This window comes from Hyla sarda, chromosome 7 (assembly GCF_029499605.1).
Source record: "Hyla sarda isolate aHylSar1 chromosome 7, aHylSar1.hap1, whole genome shotgun sequence".
Classification (NCBI taxonomy): Eukaryota; Metazoa; Chordata; class Amphibia; order Anura; family Hylidae; genus Hyla; species Hyla sarda.
This window is the reverse complement of record NC_079195.1, coordinates 229830689-229854792: the sequence shown is the minus strand read 5'-3', so window position 1 is coordinate 229854792 and position 24104 is coordinate 229830689. Positions and strand designations below refer to the sequence as shown.

The 24104-nt window shown below is 46.2% G+C and overlaps 1 protein-coding gene across 1 annotated transcript; it reads left to right on the top strand.

Moving 5' to 3' along the window:
* The first annotated feature begins 200 nt into the window (after positions 1-200).
* C7H1orf210 (chromosome 7 C1orf210 homolog) lies at positions 201-22600 on the top strand. Its single transcript, XM_056532430.1, has 6 exons — positions 201-320; positions 5029-5072; positions 5651-5733; positions 7133-7601; positions 16187-16333; positions 21818-22600. Exons 2-6 carry the CDS (start codon positions 5045-5047, stop codon positions 22138-22140), a joined length of 1050 nt encoding a protein of 349 aa, XP_056388405.1. The 5' UTR covers positions 201-320; positions 5029-5044; the 3' UTR covers positions 22141-22600.
* The last annotated feature ends 1504 nt before the right edge of the window (positions 22601-24104 follow it).

The following is a 24104-nucleotide window of genomic DNA, read 5'->3' as shown; positions in this document are numbered from 1 at the left end:
CCCAAACACACACTCACACCATACAATCCCCCCCCCCAAACACACACACACCATACAATCCCCCCCCAAACACACACACACACCATACAATCCCCCCCCCCAAACACACACACCATACAATCCCCCCCCCAAACACACACACACACCATACAGTCCCCCCCTGTTGTCTTCCTTCTCACATGCTGGACGTTACACTTTAACCAGCTCCTGCACCTTTGGACTCTCCCGTCTCCTCCCATCACCTTCAGGGAGAGGACAGGTAGGAGACGCTGTGGATGGGAGGTGGGACATGGCTGCCCCCCTGAGCGCTGTACATACAGGTGAGGGCGGGTTGTACCTGTATATACAATCTTCTCCTGTCTATAGATCATGGGGGGAATTATTAAGGCTTCACACCACAAAACTAGCGTAAAAAAGTTCACTTTTCTTTCACAAAACATTTTGCACAATTGTCGGCAGCAAAAGGGTGTGAAAAAAGGGGCAAATCTTTTACGTTAGTTTTCAACTTTTTGATGGTAGAAAGGAGCCCCCCCCGTATCTGCGCAATTTGGGGGATTTATCGTGTATTGTATATTATACGTTGTGTATTTTGAACTAAATCGTCGGACGATTTATAAAGATTTACACGACTCGCACTGTACTATATGGGGGTCGGTGTATTATATGGGGGTCGGTGTACTATATGGGGGTCGGTGTACTATATGGGGGTCGGTGTATTATATGGGGGTCGGTGTACTATATGGGGGTCGGTGTATTATATGGGGGTCGGTGTATTATATGGGGGTCGGTGTATTATATGGGGGTCGGTGTATTATATGGGGGGTCGGTGTATTATATGGGGGGTCGGTGTATTATATGGGGGTCGGTGTATTATATGGGGGGTCGGTGTACTATATGGGGGTCGGTGTATTATTTGGGGGGTCGGTGTATTATATGGGGTTCGGTGTATTATATGGGGGTAGGTGTATTATATGGGGTCGGTGTACTATATGGGGGTCGGTGTATTATATGGGGGTCGGTGTATTATATGGGGGTCGGTGTATTATATGGGGGTCGGTGTATTATATGGGGGTTGGTGTATTATATGGGGGGCGGTGTATTATATGGGGGTTGGTGTATTATATGGGGGGCGGTGTATTATATGGGGGGCGGTGTATTATATGGGGGACTGTGTATTATATGGGGGTCGGTGTACTATATGGGGGTCGGTGTACTATATGGGGGTAGGTGTATTATATGGGGGTCGGTGTATTATATGGGGGTAGGTGTATTATATGGGGGTCGGTGTACTATATGGGGGTCGGTGTATTATATGGGGGTCGGTGTATTATATGGGGGTCGGTGTACTATATGGGGGTCGGTGTATTATATGGGGGTCGGTGTATTATATGGGGGTTGGTGTATTATAGGGGGGTCAGTGTATTATATGCGGGTTGGTGTATTATATGGGGGGTCGGTGTATTATATGGGGGTAGGTGTATTATATGGGGGTCGGTGTATTATATGGGGGCGGTGTATTATATGGGGGGTCGGTGTATTATATGCGGGTTGGTGTATTATATGGGGTCGGTGTATTATATGGGGGTCGGTGTATTATATGGGGGTCGGTGTATTATATGGGGGTCGGTGTATTATATGGGGGTCGGTGTATTATATGAGGGTCGGTGTATTATATGGGGGTCGGTGTATTATATGGGGGTCGGTGTATTATATGGGGGTCGGTGTATTATATGCGGGTTGGTGTATTATATGGGGGTCGGTGTATTATATGGGGGTCGGTGTATTATATGGGGGTCGGTGTATTATATGGGGGTCGGTGTATTATATGAGGGTCGGTGTATTATATGGGGGTCGGTGTATTATATGGGGGTCGGTGTACTATATGGGGGTCGGTGTACTATATGGGGATCGGTGTATTATATGGGGGTTGGTGTATTATATGGGGGTCAGTGTATTATATGGGGGTTGGTGTATTATATGGGGGTCGGTGTATTATATGAGGGTCGGTGTATTATATGGGGGTCAGTGTATTATATGGGGGTCGGTGTACTATATGCGGGTTGGTGTATTAGATGGGGGTCGGTGTACTATATGGGGGTCGGTGTATTATATGGGGGTCGGTGTATTATATGGGGGTCGGTGTACTATATGGGGGTCGGTGTATTATATGGGGGTCGGTGTATTATATGGGGGTCGGTGTATTATATGGAGGACTTCGTAATATATAGAGAACGGTGTATTATATGGGGGGTCAGTGTATTATATGGGGGTTCGGTGTATTATATGGGGTCAGTGTATTATATAGGGGGGTCGGTGTATTATATGGGGGACTGTGTATTACAGTCATGGCCGTAAATGTTGTCACCCCTGAAATTTTTCTATAAAATGAAGTATTTCTCACAGGAAAGGATTGCAGTAACACAGGTTTTGCTATACACATGTTTATTCCCTTTGTGTGTATTGGAACTAAACCAAGAAAAAGGAGGAAAAAAAGCAAATTGTACATAATGTCACCAAACTCCAAAAATGGTCTGGACATAATTATTGGCCCCTTAACTTAATATTTGGTTGCACACCATTTGGAAAAAATAAGTGAAATCAGTGTCTTCCTATAACCATCAATAAGCTTCTTACACCTCTAAGCCGGAATGTTGGACCACTCTTCCTATAAGCATCAATAAGCTTCTTACACCTCTCAGCCGGAATGTTGGACCACTCTTCCTATAAGCATCAATAAGCTTCTTACACCTCTCAGCCGGAATGTTGGACCACTCTTCCTATAAGCATCAATAAGCTTCTTACACCTCTCAGCCGGAATGTTGGACCACTCTTCCTATAAGCATCAATAAGCTCCTTACACCTCTCAGCCGGAATGTTGGACCACTCTTCCTATAACCATCAATAAGCTTCTTACACCTCTCAGCCGGATTGTTGGACCACTCTTCCTTTACAAACTGCTCCAGGTCTCTTATTGGAAGGCGCCTTTTCCCAACAGTAATTATAAGATCTCTCCACAGGTGATCAATGGGATTTAGATCTGGACTCATTGCTGACACTTCAGAACTCTCCAGCGCTTTGTTGTCATCCATTTCTGGGGCTTTATGACGTATGTTTGGGGTCATTGTCCTGCTGGAAGACCCAAGATCTCAGACACAAACCCAGCTTTCTGACACTGGGCTGTACAGTGCGACCCAAAATCCATTGGTAATCCTCAGATTTCATGATGTCTTGTACACATTCAAGGCCCCCAGTGCCAGAGCCAGAGGCAGCAAAACACCCCAAACATCACTGACCTCCCCCATATGTCACTGTAGGTACTGTGTTCTTTTCTTTGTAGGCCTCATTCTGTTTTCGGTAAACAGTAGAATGATTTGCTTTACCAAAAAGATCTATCTTGGTCTCATCTGTCCACAAGACGTTTTCCCAGAAGGATTTTGGTTACTCAAGTTCATTTTGGCAAAATGTAGTCTTGGTTTATTATGTCTCTGTGTCAGCAGTGGGGTCCTCCTGGGTCTCCTCCATAGTGGGGTCCTCCTGGGTCTCCTCCATAGTGGGGTCCTCCTGGGTCTCCTCCATAGTGGGGTCCTCCTGGGTCTCCTCCATAGTGGGGTCCTCCCGTGTCTCCTCCATAGTGGGGTCCTCCCGTGTCTCCTCCATAGTGGGGTCCTCCCGGGTCTCCTCCATAGTGGGGTCCTCCCGGGTCTCCTACATAGTGGGGTCCTCCCGGGTCTCCTCCATAGTGGGGTCCTCCCGGGTCTCCTCCATAGTGGGGTCCTCCTGGGTCTCCTCCATAGTGGGGTCCTCCTGGGTCTCCTGCCATAGTGGGGTCCTCCTGGGTCTCCTCCATAGTGGGGTCCTCCTGGGTCTCCTGCCATAGTGGGGTCCTCCTGGGTCTCCTCCATAGTGGGGTCCTCCTGGGTCTCCTCCATAGTGGGGTCCTCCTGGGTCTCCTCCATAGTGGGGTCCTCCTGTGTCTCCTCCATAGTGGGGTCCTCCTGGGTCTCCTCCATAGTGGGGTCCTCCTGGGTCTCCTCCATAGTGGGGTCCTCCCGTGTCTCCTCCATAGTGGGGTCCTCCCATGTCTCCTCCATAGTGGGGTCCTCCTGGGTCTCCTCCATAGTGGGGTCCACCTGGGTCTCCTCCATAGTGGGGTCCTCCTGGGTCTCCTCCATAGTGGGGTCCTCCTGGGTCTCCTCCATAGCGTTTCATTTCATTTAAATGTCGACGGATAGTTCGCGCCAACACTGATGCTCCCTGAGCCTGCAGGACAGCTTGAATATCTTTGGAACTTGTTTGGGGCTGCTTATCCACCATCCGGATTATCCTGCGTTGACGCCTTTCATCCATTTTTCTCTTCCGTCCACACCCAGGGAGATTATCTACAGTGCCATGGGTTGCAAACTTCTTGATAATCTTGCGCACTGTGGACAAAAGTATGGCATATACCCTTAGATTTATTATTGTTGTATATTTTATACCTATGCGCGGATACTTGATCATGCACTTTATTAGTAAATACCTCTTATCCTATGTTTTCGGGCGGTTGCATTGATATTACACTTTAACATGCACTTTATTTTGTAGCGACGCGTGACATTGAGCATTAGGATTATATCCTAGACATTCGGTTTCACACATTACTCTATCTGGTGTTCACCTAATATCAATGTGGATTCCCCTTATTAGTGCTCATGCACATTGTTTGGGGTTCACACCACTAGTCCCCTATATACAGTACATATATATATATATATATTTTTTTTTTTTTTGTATAGTAATTTAATCAGTACATCTTCCCACATATATTTTTGTATTTATATATGTGTTTTACACCTAGCCCCTTGTACACACTTCTCAGCTTACACTATGTATTGCTGCTTATTTAGCACTTACGGTATTTAAATAGCTCGATTATAACCTATTAGGTTGTATTCTTATATTTCTCATTTTACCCGCAATATTGGAGTATTTTAGATGATATATATACTTATGACAATGTTTATCTAACACCAATGTGTTTTCTTTCAGTAAATCTCATCTCTCCATGATTGACTCTGTTCTTGTTGGTGGTGGTAAGTGTTCACACACGTAGGTTTTGTTTTGTGTTATATGTTTTTTCACTCACTCTATTGTATTTATATCATATATACCATGACGCTCTGTAAGCCATTATCCCCTATATATACTGACCCCCCGTCATTTGTCATCTGTTTTGGGGTCTCTGTCCTCTGCCCCAATCCTGCTGCCAAGTCTCTTCAGATGCCTGACAGTCTGTGGACTTTCTCACTAGACGTACAGTGTAATGGAGTTTGGTCATTCTAGGAGCTGACCCCTACATTGTGGCATATTGTGATGATGACCAAATAATGACGCTATACATCCGCGGTCTCCAACCTGTGGCTTGCCAGCTGTTGCAAAACTACAACTCCCAGCATGCCCGGACAGCCGTTGGCTGTCCGGGCATGCTGGGAGTTGTCGTTTTGCAACAGCTGGAGGGACAGTGGTTTCTGTAACAGAGGATTGTAACAAACCCTCAGCTGTGAGAAGTCGTAGGTCGGCCCGTTCTCAGCCTGGATTAAATAAACAGGTTACAGTTCACATTTACAATGTAACATTTCCCCCCCTGATTATCTTGTCTTCTCTTTGGCAGCGTTCATCAGCATGAGGCTCATCCTGTTCCTCACATTGCTCCTCCTGGCAGCGTCTGCACACCCCTGTACACTGAGCACTCAGGTATGTGATCCCCACTATAATTACTACTATAATCAGTACTACAATCTCTACTATAATCCCTTCTATAATTCCTTCTATAGTCCAAAATATAATCCCCTATATTGTCCCTACTATAATCCCTTCTATAGTCCCTACTATAATTCCTTCTATAGTCCCAAATATAATCCCCTATATTGTCCCTACTATAATCCCTTCTATAGTCCCTACTATAATTCCTTCTATAGTCCCAAATATAATCCCCTATATTGTCCCTACTATAATCCCTTCTATAGTCCCTACTATAATTCCTTCTATAGTCCCAAATATAATCCCCTATATTGTCCCTACTATAATCCCTTCTATAGTCCCTACTATAATTCCTTCTATAGTCCCAAATATAATCCCCTATATTGTCCCTACTATAATCCCGTCTATAGTCCCTACTATAATTCCTACTATAATCTCTACTAAAATCCCTATTAGAATCTGACAATTGTTATTACTATAACCTCTATTATAGTCCCTACTATAATCCCTAATATAGTTTATATTATAATCCATACTACAGTCCCTAATATAACCCCTATTACAGTCTTCATAATAATCCCTCCTACAGTCTCTACAATAATCCATATATAGTCCCTATTATAACCCCTACTATAGTCCTTACTTTAGTCCCTATTGTAATCCCTATTATAGTCGTACTTTGGTCCTTATTATAATCGCTATAGTCTTTACTATAATCCATACTACTGTCTCTACTATAGTCCCTACTATGAACCCTGCTACAGTCTTTATAATCCATTCTACAGTCCCTGCTAAATTTCCTACTATAATCCCTATTATAGTCCTTACTTTAGTCCCTATTGATAACCCATACCATAGTCCTTAAATCCTTACTATTATCTACACCAGTCTCTGCCAAAGTCCCTACTTTAATCCCTACTACAGTCCCTACGGTAAACCCTACAATAGTCTTTATTATCCATACTACAGTCCCTACTATATTCCCTTCTATAGTCCTTACTATAAAATTAGGTTCATACAATGGAATCTGTGGCCTGGGATTCCAAGGACGACCAGCGCACAGACTGAATCAGTCCGGGCATTGTTGTCCCCATCGACAGTAATGGGACTCTGCTGGACCAGAATCTCCGAGCGTAATTTCAAAACCGAATTACGCTTGTAAATTCCTCATTCTGAACCCAACCTGATCCCCAAAATTAGTTTTTCAATTTTACCGATCCAGGAATAGAGACCCTAACAGGGCGGAGTCTGGGGGAAAATACATATAATACTACAATATAGGATCCATTCTGTAACCGTGACTACAGGGGGCGCACTACTAATGTAATGGCTATAGAAGGGCATTGGTTTAATAGATGGTGGACACTAATCTTCTGTGTTGGCTTCTATCTAGGGCCGTGCAGACTGCAGCCAATCAGGACTCACTAAGGTTCCTCTCACCCTCCCCCGTAATCTCAGATACCTGGACCTATCGGCAAACTCCATCCATCACTGGAAACCATTTCCCACAACGTTTTCAGGACTAGTTTACCTCAACCTGTCGGGGAATCCCTTACGCTTTCTCCCAGCCGGAGCTTTCAGGAACTTGTCCCATCTCCGAGCCTTGGACCTGAGCCATTGTGGGATCTCCAGAATACACTCCGATGCTTTTAAAGGGCTGCTCCGTCTACGGACCCTGATCTTAAGAGATAACCCACTGAAAGCCATAAATATACGGAACATTAGGGGATTAACCAGACTGGATGTGAGGGGCACCGCCATGATGGCATCACCCAGAATGGGGCTCCTGATGGACCAGTTGGCAGGAAAAAGATTCTGTGACTGCTCATCCAGGAGACAACTTCATGGATTCCGTGATCGAGGTATTGGGGAAGGTGTTATGGGAGGACGGTCATTGGTGGGTGGGTGGTGGTGACCACTGGGGAAGGTATTATGGGAGGACGGTCATTGGTGGATGGGGGGATAGTGACCACTGGGGAAGGTGTTATGAGAGGACGGTCATTGGTTGGTGGGTGGGTGATGGTGACCACTGGAGAAGATGTTATGGGAGGACGTTCATTGGTGGGTGGTGACCACTGGGGAAGTTGTTATGGGAGGACGGCCATTGGTGGGTGGGTGGTGGTGACCACTGAGGAAGGTGTTATGGGAGGACGTTCATTGGTGGGTGGTGACCACTGGGGAAGGTGTTATGGGAGGGAGGTCGGTCATTGGTGGGTGGGTGGTGGTGACCACTGGGGAAGGTGTTATGGGAGGACAGTCATTGGTGGATGGGGGTATAGTGACCACTGGGGAAGGTGTTATGGGTGGACGGTCATTGGTGGATGGGGGGATAGTGACCACTGGGGAAGGTGTTATGGGAGGACGGTCATTGGTGGATTCTCAGTCATTGTGTAAACTAGATATGAACCTTATCGTAACCCCCAATTGCTCATTCAAAAGGACCAAATACCTCATAGAAACAACTGGAATGACGGCTGCACTTGAGCGCAGACCATTGAATTCTATGGGAGTTATCGCTTGTTTAACATGAGAATTACCCTTTAGGTTCTGTCCATCCAAAAAGAGAAGACATCACTACAACAGGCCAAAAGGGGTTAAACTAATGTGCACCACTGCACCCACTAAGCAGAACCCCAAAAGCGAGGATAAAAAACAAGCACTTCCTGGTAACGCAGAGTCACATGATTCCCTTTATCCAGTCAGCAGCTCTGAAAATTATCATGTAATTACACCCTACAGCAGTGCTCCCCAATCTGACACCCTACAGCAGTGCTCCCCAATCTGACACCCTACAGCAGTGCTCCCCAACCTGACACCCTACAGCAGTGCTCCCCAATCTGACACCCTACAGCAGTGCTCCCCAACCTGACACCCTACAGCAGTGCTCCCCAACCTGACACCCTACAGCAGTGCTCCCCAACCTGACACCCTACAGCAGTGCTCCCTAACCTGAGGCTCTACAGCAGTGCTCCCCAACCTGACACCCTACAGCAGTGCTCCCTAACCTGACACCCTACAGCAGTGCTCCCCAATCTGACACCCTACAGCAGTGCTCCCCAACCTGACACCCTACAGCAGTGCTCCCTAACCTGACACCCTACAGCAGTGCTCCCCAACCTGAGGCCCTACAGCAGTGCTCCCCAACCTGAGACCCTACAGCAGTGCTCCCCAACCTGACACCCTACAGCAGTGCTCCCCAACCTGACACCCTACAGCAGTGCTCCCTAACCTGACACCCTACAGCAGTGCTCCCCAATCTGACACCCTACAGCAGTGCTCCCCAACCTGACACCCTACAGCAGCGCTCCCCAATCTGACACCCTACAGCAGTGCTCCCCAACCTGAGGCCCTACAGCAGTGCTCCCCAACCTGACACCCTACAGCAGTGCTCCCTAACCTGACACCCTACAGCAGTGCTCCCCAATCTGACACCCTACAGCAGTGCTCCTCAACCTGACACTCTACAGCAGTGCTCCCCAATCTGACACCCTACAGCAGTGCTCCCCAACCTGACACCCTACAGCAGTGCTCCCCAACCTGACACCCTACAGCAGTGCTCCCCAACCTGACACCCTACAGCAGTGCTCCCTAACCTGACACCCTACAGCAGTGCTCCCCAATCTGACACCCTACAGCAGTGCTCCCCAACCTGACACCCTACAGCAGTGCTCCCTAACCTGACACCCTACAGCAGTGCTCCCTAACCTGACACCCTACAGCAGTGCTCCCCAACCTGAGACCCTACAGCAGTGCTCCCCAACCTGAGGCTCTACAGCAGTGCTCCCCAACCTGACACCCTACAGCAGTGCTCCCCAACCTGAGGCTCTACAGCAGTGCTCCCCAACCTGACACCCTACAGCAGTGCTCCCCAACCTGACACCCTACAGCAGTGCTCCCCAACCTGACTCCTTACAGCAGTGCTCCCTAACCTGACACCCAACAGCAGTGCTCCCCAACCTGACACCTTACAGCAGTGCTCCCCAACCTGACACCCTACAGCAGTGTTCCCCAACCTGACACCCTAAAGCAGTGCTCCCTAACCTGACACTCTACAGCAGTGCTCCCCAACCTGACACTCTACAGCAGTGCTCCCCAATCTGACACCCTACAGCAGTGCTCCCCAACCTGACACCCTACAGCAGTGCTCCCCAACCTGACACCCTACAGCAGTGCTCCCCAATCTGACACCCTACAGCAGTGCTCCCCAACCTGACACCCTACAGCAGTGCTCCCCAACCTGACACCTTACAGCAGTGCTCCCCAACCTGACACCCTACAGCAGTGCTCCCCAACCTGAGGCCCTACAGCAGTGCTCCCCAACCTGACACCCTACAGCAGTGCTCCCCAACCTGACACCCTACAGCAGTGCTCCCCAACCTGAGGCCCTACAGCAGTGCTCCCTAACCTGACACCCTACAGCAGTGCTCCCCAACCTGACACCCTACAGCAGTGCTCCCCAACCTGACACCCTACAGCAGTGCTCCCCAACCTGAGGCCCTACAGCAGTGCTCCCTAACCTGACACCCTACAGCAGTGCTCCCCAACCTGAGGCCCTACAGCAGTGCTCCCCAACCTGACACCCTACAGCAGTGCTCCCCAACCTGACACCCTACAGCAGTGCTCCCCAACCTGAGACCCTACAGCAGTGCTCCCCAACCTTACACCCTACAGCAGTGCTCCCCAACCTGACACCCTACAGCAGTGCTCCCCAACCTGAGACTCTACAGCAGTGCTCCCCAACCTGACGCCCTACAGCAGTGCTCCCCAACCTGACACCTTACAGCAGTGCTCCCTAACCTGACACCCTACAGCAGTGCTCCCCAACCTGAGACCCTACAGCAGTGCTCCCCAACCTGACACCCTACAGCAGTGCTCCCTAACCTGACACCCTACAGCAGTGCTCCCCAACCTGACACCCTACAGCAGTGCTCCCTAACCTGAGGCCCTACAGCAGTGCTCCCTAACCTGACACCCTACAGCAGTGCTCCCCAACCTGACACCCTACAGCAGTGCTCCCCAACCTGACACCCTACAGCAGTGCTCCCTAACCTGACACCCTACAGCAGTGCTCCCTAACCTGACACCCTACAGCAGTGCTCCCCAACCTGACACCCTACAGCAGTGCTCCCTAACCTGAGGCTCTACAGCAGTGCCCCCAACCTGACACCCTACAGCAGTGCCCCCAACCTGACACCCTACAGCAGTGCTCCCCAACCTGACACCCTACAGCAGTGCTCCCCAACCTGACACCCTACAGCAGTGCTCCCCAACCTGACACCCTACAGCAGTGCTCCCCAACCTGTGACTCTACAGCAGTGCTCCCCAACCTGACACCCTACAGCAGTGCTCCCCAACCTGACACCCTACAGCAGTGCTCCCCAACCTGACACCCTACAGCAGTGCTCCCTAACCTGTGACTCTACAGCAGTGCTCCCCAACCTGACACCCTACAGCAGTGCTCCCTAACCTGAGGCCCTACAGCAGTGCTCCCCAACCTGACACCCTACAGCAGTGCTCCCTAACCTGACACCCTACAGCAGTGCTCCCTAACCTGACACCCTACAGCAGTGCTCCCTAACCTGTGACTCTACAGCAGTGCTCCCCAACCTGACACCCTACAGCAGTGCTCCCTAACCTGAGGCCCTACAGCAGTGCTCCCCAACCTGACACCCTACAGCAGTGCTCCCCAACCTGACACCCTACAGCAGTGCTCCCCAACCTGACACCCTACAGCAGTGCTCCCCAACCTGACACCCTACAGCAGTGCTCCCTAACCTGACACCCTGCAGCAGTGCTCCCCAACCTGACACCCTACAGCAGTGCTCCCCAACCTGACACCCTACAGCAGTGCTCCCCAACCTGACACCCTACAGCAGTGCTCCCCAACCTGACACCCTACAGCAGTGCTCCCCAACCTGACACCCTACAGCAGTGCTCCCCAACTTGACACCCTACAGCAGTGCTCCCCAACCTGAGACTCTACAGCAGTGCTCCCCAACCTGACACCCTACAGCAGTGCTCCCCAACCTGACACCTTACAGCAGTGCTCCCCAACCTGACACCCTACAGCAGTGCTCCCCAACCTGACACCCTACAGCAGTGCTCCCTAACCTGACACTCTACAGCAGTGCTCCCCAACCTGACACCCTACAGCAGTGCTCCCTAACCTGAGGCCCTACAGCAGTGCTCCCTAACCTGAGGCCCTACAGCAGTGCTCCCTAACCTGACACTCTACAGCAGTGCTCCCCAATCTGACACCCTACAGCAGTGCTCCCTAACCTGAGGCCCTACAGCAGTGCTCCCCAACCTGACACCCTACAGCAGTGCTCCCTAACCTGACACCCAACAGCAGTGCTCCCTAACCTGAGGCCCTACAGCAGTGCTCCCTAACCTGACACCCTACAGCAGTGCTCCCTAACCTGAGGCCCTACAGCAGTGCTCCCTAACCTGACACCCTACAGCAGTGCTCCCCAACCTGACACCCTACAGCAGTGCTCCCCAACCTGACACCCTACAGCAGTGCTCCCCAACCTGACACCCTACAGCAGTGCTCCCCAACCTGACACCCTACAGCAGTGCTCCCCAACCTGACACCCTACAGCAGTGCTCCCCACCTGACACCCTACAGCAGTGCTCCCCAACCTGACACCCTACAGCAGTGCTCCCCAACCTGACACCCTACAGCAGTGCTCCCCACCTGACACCCTACAGCAGTGCTCCCCAACCTGACACCCTACAGCAGTGCTCCCTAACCTGACACCCTACAGCAGTGCCCCCAACTGGAGGTTCTATAACTCCCAGTATACCTTTACAGCTACCTGATGGGAGTTGTAGGTTTGCATCCCCTGGAGTGTCACAGGATGAGAATCACTGCTCTTATATAAAGAGGAAATCCATAGTGACGGGTTCTCTGTATATTGCACTTGTCCTGTTTCCATGAAATGTCACCTGACTTAAGACTGTCCAGTGAATGATTTACATGGGGATAAAAAATAGAATAACAAGTCACCTGTCGGCTGCTTATATAAGTCTATAATAAGTGCAATGTCATCGCCCCATAAAGAAGGTGAAGGTTATAACATGTTGTTCTATAAATATAAGAATCGTGTTCAAGCTCATTGATTGCAATAGACATGGTGTCACTTTTCATATGTCCTGTGGGGGCGCTGTTGGGGAATTCAACACTTACTATCAAGCTCCTTCAACTGGGGTCGGCCTATTGTGCCCTTCTATCAAAATGGAAAACCCCATAGCAGCATCCACTCCACACCCCAGGTAAAAATTTGTATTAATGTGCATAAAGAAGCCAAGGAAAGATGGAAAAATCTCCAAAAGGCATCAAATTACAGATTAGACATTCTTATAATATGTCAACAAAAGTTACATTTTATTTCCATCATTTACACTTTCAAAATAACAGAAAACAAAAAATGGCGTCTGCAAAAGTTTGGGCACCCTGCAGAGTTAATATCTTGTACTGCCCCCTTTGGCAAGTATCACAGCTTGTAAACGCTTTTTGTAGCCAGCCAAGAGTATTTCAGTTCTTGTTTGAGGTATCTTTGTCCATTCTTCCTTACAAAAGTCTTCCAGTTCTTTGAGATTTCGGGGCTGTCTGTCACGCACTGCTCTTTTAAGGTCTATCCATAGATTTTTAATTATGTTGAGGTCAGGAGATTGTGAAGGTCATGGCAAAACCTTCAGTTTACGCCTCTTGATGTAATCCCCCGTGGATTTCGAGGTGTGTTTAGGATCATTATCCATTTGTAGAAGCTATCCTCTCTTTAACTTCAGCTTTTTCACCGATGGCATCAAGTTAGCATCCAAAATTTGCTGAAATTTTATTGAATCCATTTTTCCTTCTACTCGTGAGATGTTCCCTGTGACACTGGCTGCAATACAACCCCAAAGCATGATTGATCCACCCCCATGCTTAACAGTTGGACAGAGGTTCTTTTCATTAAATTCTCTTCCCCTTTTTCTTCAAACGTACCTTTGCTCATTCCGGCTAAAAAGTTCCATTTTAACCTCATTGGTCCACAGAACTTGTTTCCAAAAGGCATCAGGCTTGTCTATCTGTTAATTTTCAAAGTTCAAACGCTGATTTTTGTGGTGAGGACATAGAAGAGGTTTTCTTCTGATGACTCTTCCATGAAGACCATATTTGTACAAGTATCTTTTTATAGTGGAATAATGTACCACAACTCCAGTGTCTGCCGGATCTTTCTGGAGGGATTGTGCAGTCAAACGTGGGTTTTGAATTGGTTTTCTCCCAATCCTGCGAGCTGTTCTGTCTGATATTGTTCTTGGTCTTCCAGATCTTACTTTAACTTCCACTGTTCCTGATGACTGCCATTTCTTAATTACATTCCGATCAGAGGATATTGACATCTGAAAACGTTTTGCTATCCTCTAATAGCCTTCTCCAGCTTTGTGAGCATCAACTTTTTTTCAGTTTCAGATTTCTAGACAACTGCTTAGAAGAACCCATGGTGCTGATTGTTGGGGCAAGGTCAGACGAGTCTGGGCATTTAAAACCTTTGAGATTGACATCACCTGGTCTTCCCAGATGCTGATTGAGAACAATCCATGACACTGACAGGTCTCAGCTTTGCAAAGGGGGCAGTGCATGTTATAAATTCTGCAGGGTGCACAAACTTTTGCAGACGCCATTTTTTTGTTTTCTGTTGTTTTGAAAGTGTAAATGATGGAAATAAAATCAAATTTTTGTTGACATATTATAAGAATGTCTAATCTGTAATTTGATGCCTTTTGGAGATTTTTCCATCTTTCCTTGGCTTCTTTCTGCACATTAATGCAAATTTTTACCTGGGGTGCCCAAACACATAACCGGAAATTGCTGTGCCGATAACAGCTCTACGGCTGTATTGTTTAAGTCACATGGCGATCACTGTTAGAAACGCACAGAATTTTATTTCTAGTCTTTGTTTAGAAATAATAATAATCAAAAAATAATAAAATAATAATGATGATGATGATAAATAATAATGATGATGGTAAAAATAATAATAATAATAATATAATAATGATGATGATGATGATGAAAATAATAATAATAAAATAATAATAATTATGATGATGATGATGATGATGATGATGATGATGATGATGAAAATAATAATAATAATAATAATAATGATGATGTAAATAAAAATAATAATAATGATGATAATAATAATAATAAAAATAATATAAAAAATTAATTGTTCACACAACGGAATCTCTGTGCAGAATTCTGATCTATCATTGTTGTGAATAAGTCTTCTGCTGAGCCGTTCACGCTGCGTACTTTTGGTGGCGTAAAATTCCGCCGCGAAAATTCACAAGCCGAAAGAACAAAACATGTTACGTGCCGACCGCATTGCTGTCATCGGTATCGACGCAGATTGGTGCGGTCCTAAGGCCGAAGGATTTTGGAATATCTTCGGGAGGAGGTTACGCAGTGTGAACGCATCTTTATAAAGAAGAACTCCTGTTCCCCATAGCAACTAAAACAGAAAGCTGTGCTGCCATTGGTTGTCATGGGCAACTATTTCTCTTTTCGACAGTTATTTATTCCCCCAAGTTGTTTTTTTTATAATTTTTTTTTTTTTAAAAGCACATGTAAATTGCCATTAAAAAGACAAAAAATAAAATAAATAAAAAAACAACGGGAAAAAAAGAAAAAGAAAATCACCCCGCCCTGAGGGTCAAAAGGGTTAACGTGCGTCCAGCTATCCTTCCCTATGTCAGTGAGAGATCAGTGTTGGTTGGAGTTGCCCTTTTAAAAAAAAAATGTTTTAATTTTTTTAATTTTATTTTTTTAAAGCACATGTAAATTGTTATTAAAAAGATAGAAAACAAAACAAAAAAACAACGGGAAAAATAAGAAAAAGAAAATCACCCCGCCCTGAGGGTCAAAAGGGTTAAAGTGCGTCCAGCTATCCTTCCCTATGTCAGTGAGAGATCAGTGTTGGTTGGAGTTGCCCTTTATTTATCTTTATTCAGTAACAAATCCTGATAATAGTCATGGCGGCTCATTAAAGGGGCGGGGCTATGACAACCAGTCATGTGTTTCCATGGTTACTATTAGGTGTGTCATTACTGTGTGTCTTCTATAGAACTGTGGACTCTAAATTGTGCATCCCCTAGCTGTTGCCAAACTACAACTCCCAGCATGCCCGGACAGCCAACGGCTGTCCGGGCATGCTGGGAGTTGTAGTTTGGCAACAGCTGGAGCCACAGCTTGGAAACTACTCTACAGGACCTGATAGCTACACCCCGGACCCCTGAGAGAGGTGGGGGGACCCCATGTGTCACATATGTAGAATGTATTAGAAGGTCGGAGGTCCCCTTTATACGTAATAACAATTTATACATTTTTATTAAATACAAAAAAAAAACGGAATAACGGCGAAACTGAACCCGTTTGACGCTTTTCTCCTTCTAGCATCCGGTGACTTCTGCTCCTGTGCGGCCCTGACAGAGGGGAGTGATCTCCATGTACACACGGCGAGCAAGGCCGGCGGCGAGGTCGTGAAACGTTACGTCCGTGACGCCAATGCCGTCTCCAACGACAGCCTGTCCTCCAACCGCAGTAAGTTGTGTCCTGTCCCTGACAGATCTGCCGCGTCCTCGCTTTATCACGTTCTGCATTGCAGCAGAGAACTTTAAAGAAGTTTTTATTATTATTATTATTATTATTAGAGATGAGCAAACTTACAGTAAATTCGATTTGTCACGAACTTCTCGGCTCGGCAGTTGATGACTTTTCCTGCATAAATTAGTTCAGCTTTCCGGTGCTCCCGTGGGCTGGAAAAGGTGGATACAGTCCTAGTAGAATGTATCCACCTTTTCCAGCCCACCGGAGCACCTGAAAGCTGAACTAATTTATGCAGGATAAGTCATCAACTGCCGAGCCGAGAAGTTCGTGACGAATAGAATTTACTGTAAGTTCGCTCATCTCTAATTATTATTATTTTATAGATAGGGGTTTGAGTTTAAAAAAAAATTATAATAGTAATATTTGTGCCAGCCCTATTTTTGTGCAAAAAATTTTTGTGCAAACTCCAACTAGAGATGAGCGAACTTACAGTAAATTCGATTCGTCACGAACTTCTCGGCTCGGCAGTTGATGACTTATCCTGCATAAATTAGTTCAGCTTTCAGGTGCTCCTGTGAGCTGGAAAAGGTGGATACAGTCCTAGGAGACTCTTTCCTAGGAATGTATCCACCTTTTCCAGCCCACCGGAGCACCGGAAAGCTGAACTAATCTATGCAGGATAAGTCATCAACTGCCGAGCTGAGAAGTTTGTGACGAATTGAATTTACTGTAAGTTCGCTCATCTCTAACTCCAACTTTGCAAAATATAGATTTATTTTATTATTATTATTATTTTTTTTTTTTTTTACAGAAAAAAAGCTTTGGGAAAAAAATTGTGCAATGTTGCCTGACTTTTCAGGAAAAAAAAAATGCGCAAAAACTGTTATCGGGAAACAAAAGGTTTTGCCCGGCTTTGCAGGAAAAATAATTGCACAAAAACAGCTTTCTGGGGGGAAAAAAAAATTGCAACATTTTATTTACAACTTTCATTAAAAAAAATTTTTTTTTTTGGGGGGTGGAGGGGGGGTTATTGTTTGCACAGATTTTTGAACGATGGGAAACATGGTGCGCAAATCTGTGTTTTTTTTTTTTCTAGTTGGTGCGCGCAAAATTTCTTATATAGAGCAGGTAATTTCATAAATCTGCTCAAATGACAGGAAGCCCCTGGGGGGGGGGGGGGAGGTGAAAAGCTCACGCACATTCCGGTCACTGAAGTACATTTTCGTCAAAAGTATTTTTGCGCAAGTTATAAATTTAGCGCATCAACCAGCACATCTGCTTACAGTGCCCCCTGCAAAAAAAAAAAAAAATTAGATGATAATTTTGGCGCAAGTCAATGCGCTAAATAAAAACACACTGCGCGCTTGATTGGACGGGTGTGCGCCAGTTGGTACATTTCCCCCTTTTGTACTTCAACTGCAATTTTAAAGGGGTAGTCCAGTGGTGAAAAACTTATCCCCTATCCTAAGGATAGGGGGATAAGTTTGAGATCGCGGGGGGTCCGACCGCTGGGGCCCCCTGCGATCTCTCTGTACGGGGCCCCGGCTCTCCGCCGAGATAGCGGGTGTCGACCCCCGCACGAGGCGGCGGCCGACACGCCCCCTCAATACATCTCTATGGCAGAGCCGGAGATTGCCGAAGGCAGCGCTTCGGCTCTGCCATAGAGTTGTATTGAGGGGGCGTGTCGGCCGCCGCCTCGTGCGGAGGTCGACACGCCCCCTTCCCGCGGGCTGTCGGGGCTCCGTACAGGAGATCGCAGGGGGCCCCAGCGGTCGGACCCCCCGCGATCTGCAACTTATCCCCTATCCTTAGGATAGGGGATAAGTTGCTCACCACTGAATCACCACTGGACTACTCCTTTAAGATCCCCGCTTGCTGTCAGGGAATGGGAACATGAAGACGGAACGTTCCCTCCGTTGCAGTGCTTTCCAACCTGGGTGCCTCCAGCTGTTGCAAAACTACAACTCACAGCATACCTGGACAGCCAAAGGCTGTCCAGGCATGCTGGGAGTTGTAGTTTTGCAACCACTGTAGGCAAACTGATTGGGAAATACTGCCCAAATGCTGTCTGGGCATACTGGGAGTTGTAGTTTTGCAACAGCTGGAGACACACCGGTTGGGAAACATTGCCCAAAGGCTGTCTGGGCATGCTAGGAGTTGTAGTCTTGCAACAGCTGGAGGCCCACTGGTTGGGTAACATTGCCCAAAGGCTGTCTGGGCATGCTGGGAGTTGTAGTTTTGCAACCACTGTAGGCAGACTGATTGGGAAACGCTGCCCAAATGCTGTCTGGGCATACTGGGAGTTGTAGTCTTGCAACAGCTGGAGGCACACTGGTTGGGAAACATTGCCCAAAGGCTGTCTGGGCATGCTGGGAGTTGTAGTTTTGCAACAGCTGGAGGCACACTGGTTGGGAAACATTGCCCAAAGGCTGTCTGGGCATGCTGGGAGTTGTAGTCTTGCAACAGCTGGATGCCCACTGGTTGGTTAGCATTGCCCAAAGGCTGTCTGGGCATGCTGGGAGTTGTAGTCTTGCAACAGCTGGAGGCACACTGGTTGGTAAACATTGCCCAAAGGCTGTCTGGGCATGCTGGGAGTTGTAGTTTTGCAACAGCTGGAGGCACTCTGGTTGGGAAACATTGCCCAAAGGCTGTCTGGGCATGCTGGGAGTTGTAGTTTTGCAACAGCTGGAGGCACTCTCATTGGGAAAACACTTTTCGGTTTCTTTCCTTTGTATCAGCAGGGTCCTGTTCCCGGCAGCAGGGGGCAGTGTTACACTTTTAAAGTAATACTTTAATAATCAAAATTCCAAACAACCAATCAGTTACGGTACTAAAAACCGCTTTGCAGGCTCCACCCCTTTGTCAAGGCTCCTCCCCTATGTCTGTAAGAAGTAAATGCCCGGAAGTCTCCTTTTCCTTCATTATCTTCGTTTTTCATCGCTCGCCCTCACCATTAGCAAGTTATGCTGCAGTATAAAGCAGGGGGGGGGGGGGAATATTCAGCATTTTTAAATCATGAAATGAAAAACTAAAAAGTATGAAACTGAGGTGCAATACCTGACATGACCAGAGGACAGGGGTGGCGCTGTTTCAGGAATAAAATCAGCTGTGTTTTTTTAAATCCCGGATAACCCCTTGTTTGTTGCTTCTTTCTGTGATTGTTCCTCTCACAGGGAGGAGGATGTGAGTGTTTCCTGCTCCACAGGTGCAGCCGACGCCAAGCGCCAATATTGGCCAAAATTAGCGGTGACGAGGTGCTGGGCGGGATGGTTTAATGTTTGACTCTGGTTTCGTGTACGCTGCCGTCACATCTGACTCCTCAGCTACTTCCAGTTTCCTTGATTGTACGGGGTTAATACCGCGCACGCCCTCCGCTCGCTCATATTTCACTGTTTGGCGATTGTTTTTCTGTGTCTCACTGTACACAAGAGCTTGGTAACCAGAACCTTAAAGGGGCACTCCACTGGGAAATATCAACCAGTGCCTGAAAGTGAAACAGATTTGTAAATTGCTTCTATTTAAAAATCTTAATCCTTCCAGTACTTATCAGCTGCTGTATGTTCCAGAGGAAGTTCTTTTCTTTTTGGATTTCCTTTCTGTCTGACCACAGTGCTCTCTGCTGCCACCTCTGTCCATGATGCATTTTCTTATTAAAACTGTGTTTTTAGAAAAATATTATTACGAGGAAAAAATGATTTGACCTATAATCACAATTGAGGTGTTTTATGAAGATTTTAACTCTTTAGGTTGTGTTCACTTGTTGAATTTTTTGCTGATTGTTTGACACATTTCCACAGCATTTTGGCTTATTTTCCAAAATTACACTAAAAATGTCATGTTATTAATGTATGTGCAGTAACAAAGCGACATTTTGCCATGATTATGGGACGATCATAACAAACAGAAAAAAACGCAGATTAAAAACTTGTTAACACAGCTTCAGAGGATGTGTATAACTACTATATATCCTGATCTCATAAAGATAGCAGCAGTATACAGATAGAGCTGGAGGGGAGGTGTATAACTACTATATATCCTGATCTCATAAAGATAGCAGCAGTATACAGATAGATATGGAGGGGAGGGGTATAACTACTATATATATCCTGATCTCATAAAGATAGCAGCAGTATACAGATAGAGCTGGAGGGGAGGTGTATAACTACTATATATCCTGATCTCATAAAGATAGCAGCAGTATACAGATAGAGCTGGAGGGGAGGTGTATAATTGCTATATATCCTGATCTCATAAAGACAGCAGCAGTATACAGATAGAGCTGGAGGGGAGGTGTATAACTACTATATATCCTGATCTCATAAAGATAGCAGCAGTATACAGATAGAGCTGGAGGGGAGGTGTATAACTACTATATATCCTGATCTCATAAAGATAGCAGCAGTATACAGATAGAGCTGGAGGGGAAGTGTATAACTACTATATATCCTGATCTCATAAAGATAGCAGCAGTATACAGATAGAGCTGGAGGGGAGGTGTATAACTACTATATATCCTGATCTCATAAAGATAGCAGCAGTATACAGATAGAGCTGGAGGGGAGGTGTATAACTACTATATATCCTGATCTCATAAAGATAGCAGCAGTATACAGATAGAGCTGGAGGGGAGGTGTATAACTACTATATATCCTGATCTCATAAAGATAGCAGCAGTATACAGATAGAGCTGGAGGGGAGGTGTATAACTACTATATATCCTGATCTCATAAAGATAGCAGCAGTATACAGATAGAGCTGGAGGGGAGGTGTATAACTACTATATATCCTGATCTCATAAAGATAGCAGCAGTATACAGATAGAGCTGGAGGGGAGGTGTATAACTACTATATATCCTGATCTCATAAAGATAGCAGCAGTATACAGATAGAGCTGGAGGGGAGGTGTATAACTACTATATATCCTGATCCTATAGAGATAGCAGCAGTATACAGATATAGGTGGAGGGGCAGATAGCAACAGTATACAGATAGAGCTGGAGGGGAGGTGTATAACTACTATATATCCTGATCCCATAGAGATAGAGCTGGAGGGGAGGTATATAACTACTATATATCTTGATCCTATAAAGATAGCAGCAGCAGTATACAGATAGAGCTGGAGGGGGAAGAGTATAACTACTATATATCCTGATCCTGTACAGATAGCAGCAGTATACAGATAAAGCTGTAGGGGAGGTGTATACCTACAATATATCTCGATCTCATAGAGATAGCAGCAGCAGTGTACAGATAGAGCTGTAGGGGAGGTGTATAACTACTATATATCTCGATCTCACAGAGAGAGCAGCAGCAGTATACAGATAGAGCTGGAGGGGAGGTGTATACCTACTATATATCCCAATCTCATAGAGATAGCAGCAGCAGTATACAGATAGAGCTGGAGGGGGAGGAGTTATGTTGTCTATGTCGGTGGTCCCGGTCCGGATGTTGACATTGATTCTGTTTCCTTCTCCACAGCTGATCCCTCTCTGGCCTCCCCGGTGTCTCAGGGTCGGAGTTGGCCGTACCTTTTGGGGTTCGTCCTGATTGCGGGCACCGTGTCGCTTCTCATCGCTATCGCCGCCAAGTGCAAACTCTTCCACCGCTATTTCCGCAGTTATCGCCATCGCCCTTTGACCCAGAACGAATGGGCCACGGAATCCCAGAACGAGCTGCCCGGCGTCCCCCTCCCCCCGCAAGACGACGAGGACGGGTTCATAGAGGACAATTATATCCAACCCGAGGACCATCGAGAGGAACTGGACGAGGACCAAACTCAGATCCATCATGAAGAACTATAGGACGTGAGAGGAGGAGGACTCCCAGGATTTGGCTTATTTGGTTTCCATGGACAACTTTAAAGGAGACCATAGTCCGAAAGTATAAGATATAGACCTACACATGGGTCTGGGGGTCCCAGGGGCCCATGGAGAGCAAGTGCCATAGGGACCAATACTGCAACAGTATTTTTAATGTTGTTGTGGGTCGAGGTCAATGGTCTCCAACCTGTTGCTCTCCAGCTGTTTGGCCGCTGGGAGTTGTAGTGCTGCAACGGCTGGAGAGCCACAGGTTGTGGAACACTGATCTAGATGGATACATCTGAAGATCTTGTCACCTATAAAGGCCACAAGGATGATCACTTGTCATCAATGGTTAACACTCCAAATACTCCAATCACACCGACACTCTGTTCACAATTGAAGCTCCGACGCCTTTTCCCTTAGCTTCATCAGGGTCATTTTTATGTATTAATAAAAAACATAAGAAAAATCCACATTTTCTTACCTGTTATTATTTGCAGTTTATAATCATTCTGGAATTGCTCTCTCCATGCCAGTGTTTTCCAACCAGGGTGCCTACAGCTGTTGCAAAAACTACATCTCCCAGCATGCCCGGACAGCTGAAGGCACCTTGGTCTGGAAACGCTGCTCTGTGAAGTGACTTTCTGAACAAGCTGAGCTGCAGTGTAAAGTAAGGAAGACAGAGCCGCATCCTATTCCTGTCTTCTTTTTTTTAACCCCTTAAGGACTCACCAATTCTACTTTGCAGTGACATCAGTCATTTTACCCAAAATTCCACGACGAAACGAAAAAAAAAAAATCATTGTGCAACAAAATTGAAGAAAAAAACGCAATTTTGTAAATTTTGGGGGCTTCCGTTTCTACACATTACATTTTTCGGTAAAAATGACACCTTATCATTATTCTGTAGGTCCATACGATTAAAATGATCCCCTACTTATATAGGTTTGATTTGTCGCACTTCTGGAAAAAATCACAACTACATGTAGGAAAATGTATATGTTTAAAATTGTCATCTTCTGACCCCTATGACTTTTTTATTTTTCTGCGTATGGGGATGATTGAGGGATGATTTTTTGCGCTGTGATCAGAAGTTTTTATCGGTACCATTTTTGTTTTGATCGGACTTTTTGATGGCTTTTCATTATTATTTTTTAATGGTATAAAATGGAAGCAAAAATACGCTATTTTGGATATTTTTTTGCGCGTACGCCATTGACCGTGCGGTTTAATTAACGATATATTTTATAGTTCTGACATTTACACACGCGGCGATACCACATATGTCTATATTTATTGTTATTTACATAGTTTTTTTTAATGGGAAAAGGGGGGTGATTATGACTTTTATTAGGGAAGAATTTATTAACACTTTTTTTCACTTTATTTTTGCAGTGTTATAGCTCCCATAGGAGACTATAACACTGCACACACTGATCTCTTATACTGATCATTGTTATCCCATAGGAGACTATAACACTGCACACACTGATCTCTTATACTGATCATTGTTATCCCATAGGAGACTATAACACTGCACACACTGATCATTATTATCCCATAGGGATTATAACACTGCACACACTGATCTGTTATACTGATCATTGTTATCCCATAGGAGACTATAACACTGCACACACTGATCTCTTATTCTGATCATTGTTATCCCATAGGAGACTATAACACTGCACACACTGATCTCTTATACTGATCATTGTTATCCCATAGGAGACTATGACACTGCACACACTGATCTCTTATTCTGATCATTGTTATCCCATAGGAGAATATAACACTGCACACACTGATCTCTTATACTGATCATTGTTATCCCATAGGAGAATATAACACTGCACACACTGATCTCTTATACAGATCATTATTATCCCATAGGAGACTATAACACTGCACACACTGATCTCTTATACTGATCATTGTTATCCCATAGGAGACTATAACACTGC

Excerpts from the sequence above, each read along its gene's own strand:
- C7H1orf210 (XM_056532430.1), top strand. The coding sequence starts at position 5,045 with ATGATTGACTCTGTTCTTGTTGGTGGTG. Across the intron at positions 5,073-5,650 it reads CTCTGTTCTTGTTGGTGGTG|CGTTCATCAGCATGAGGCTC; the intron begins GTAAGTGTTCAC and ends TCTCTTTGGCAG. Across the intron at positions 7,602-16,186 it reads TCATGGATTCCGTGATCGAG|CATCCGGTGACTTCTGCTCC; the intron begins GTATTGGGGAAG and ends TTCTCCTTCTAG.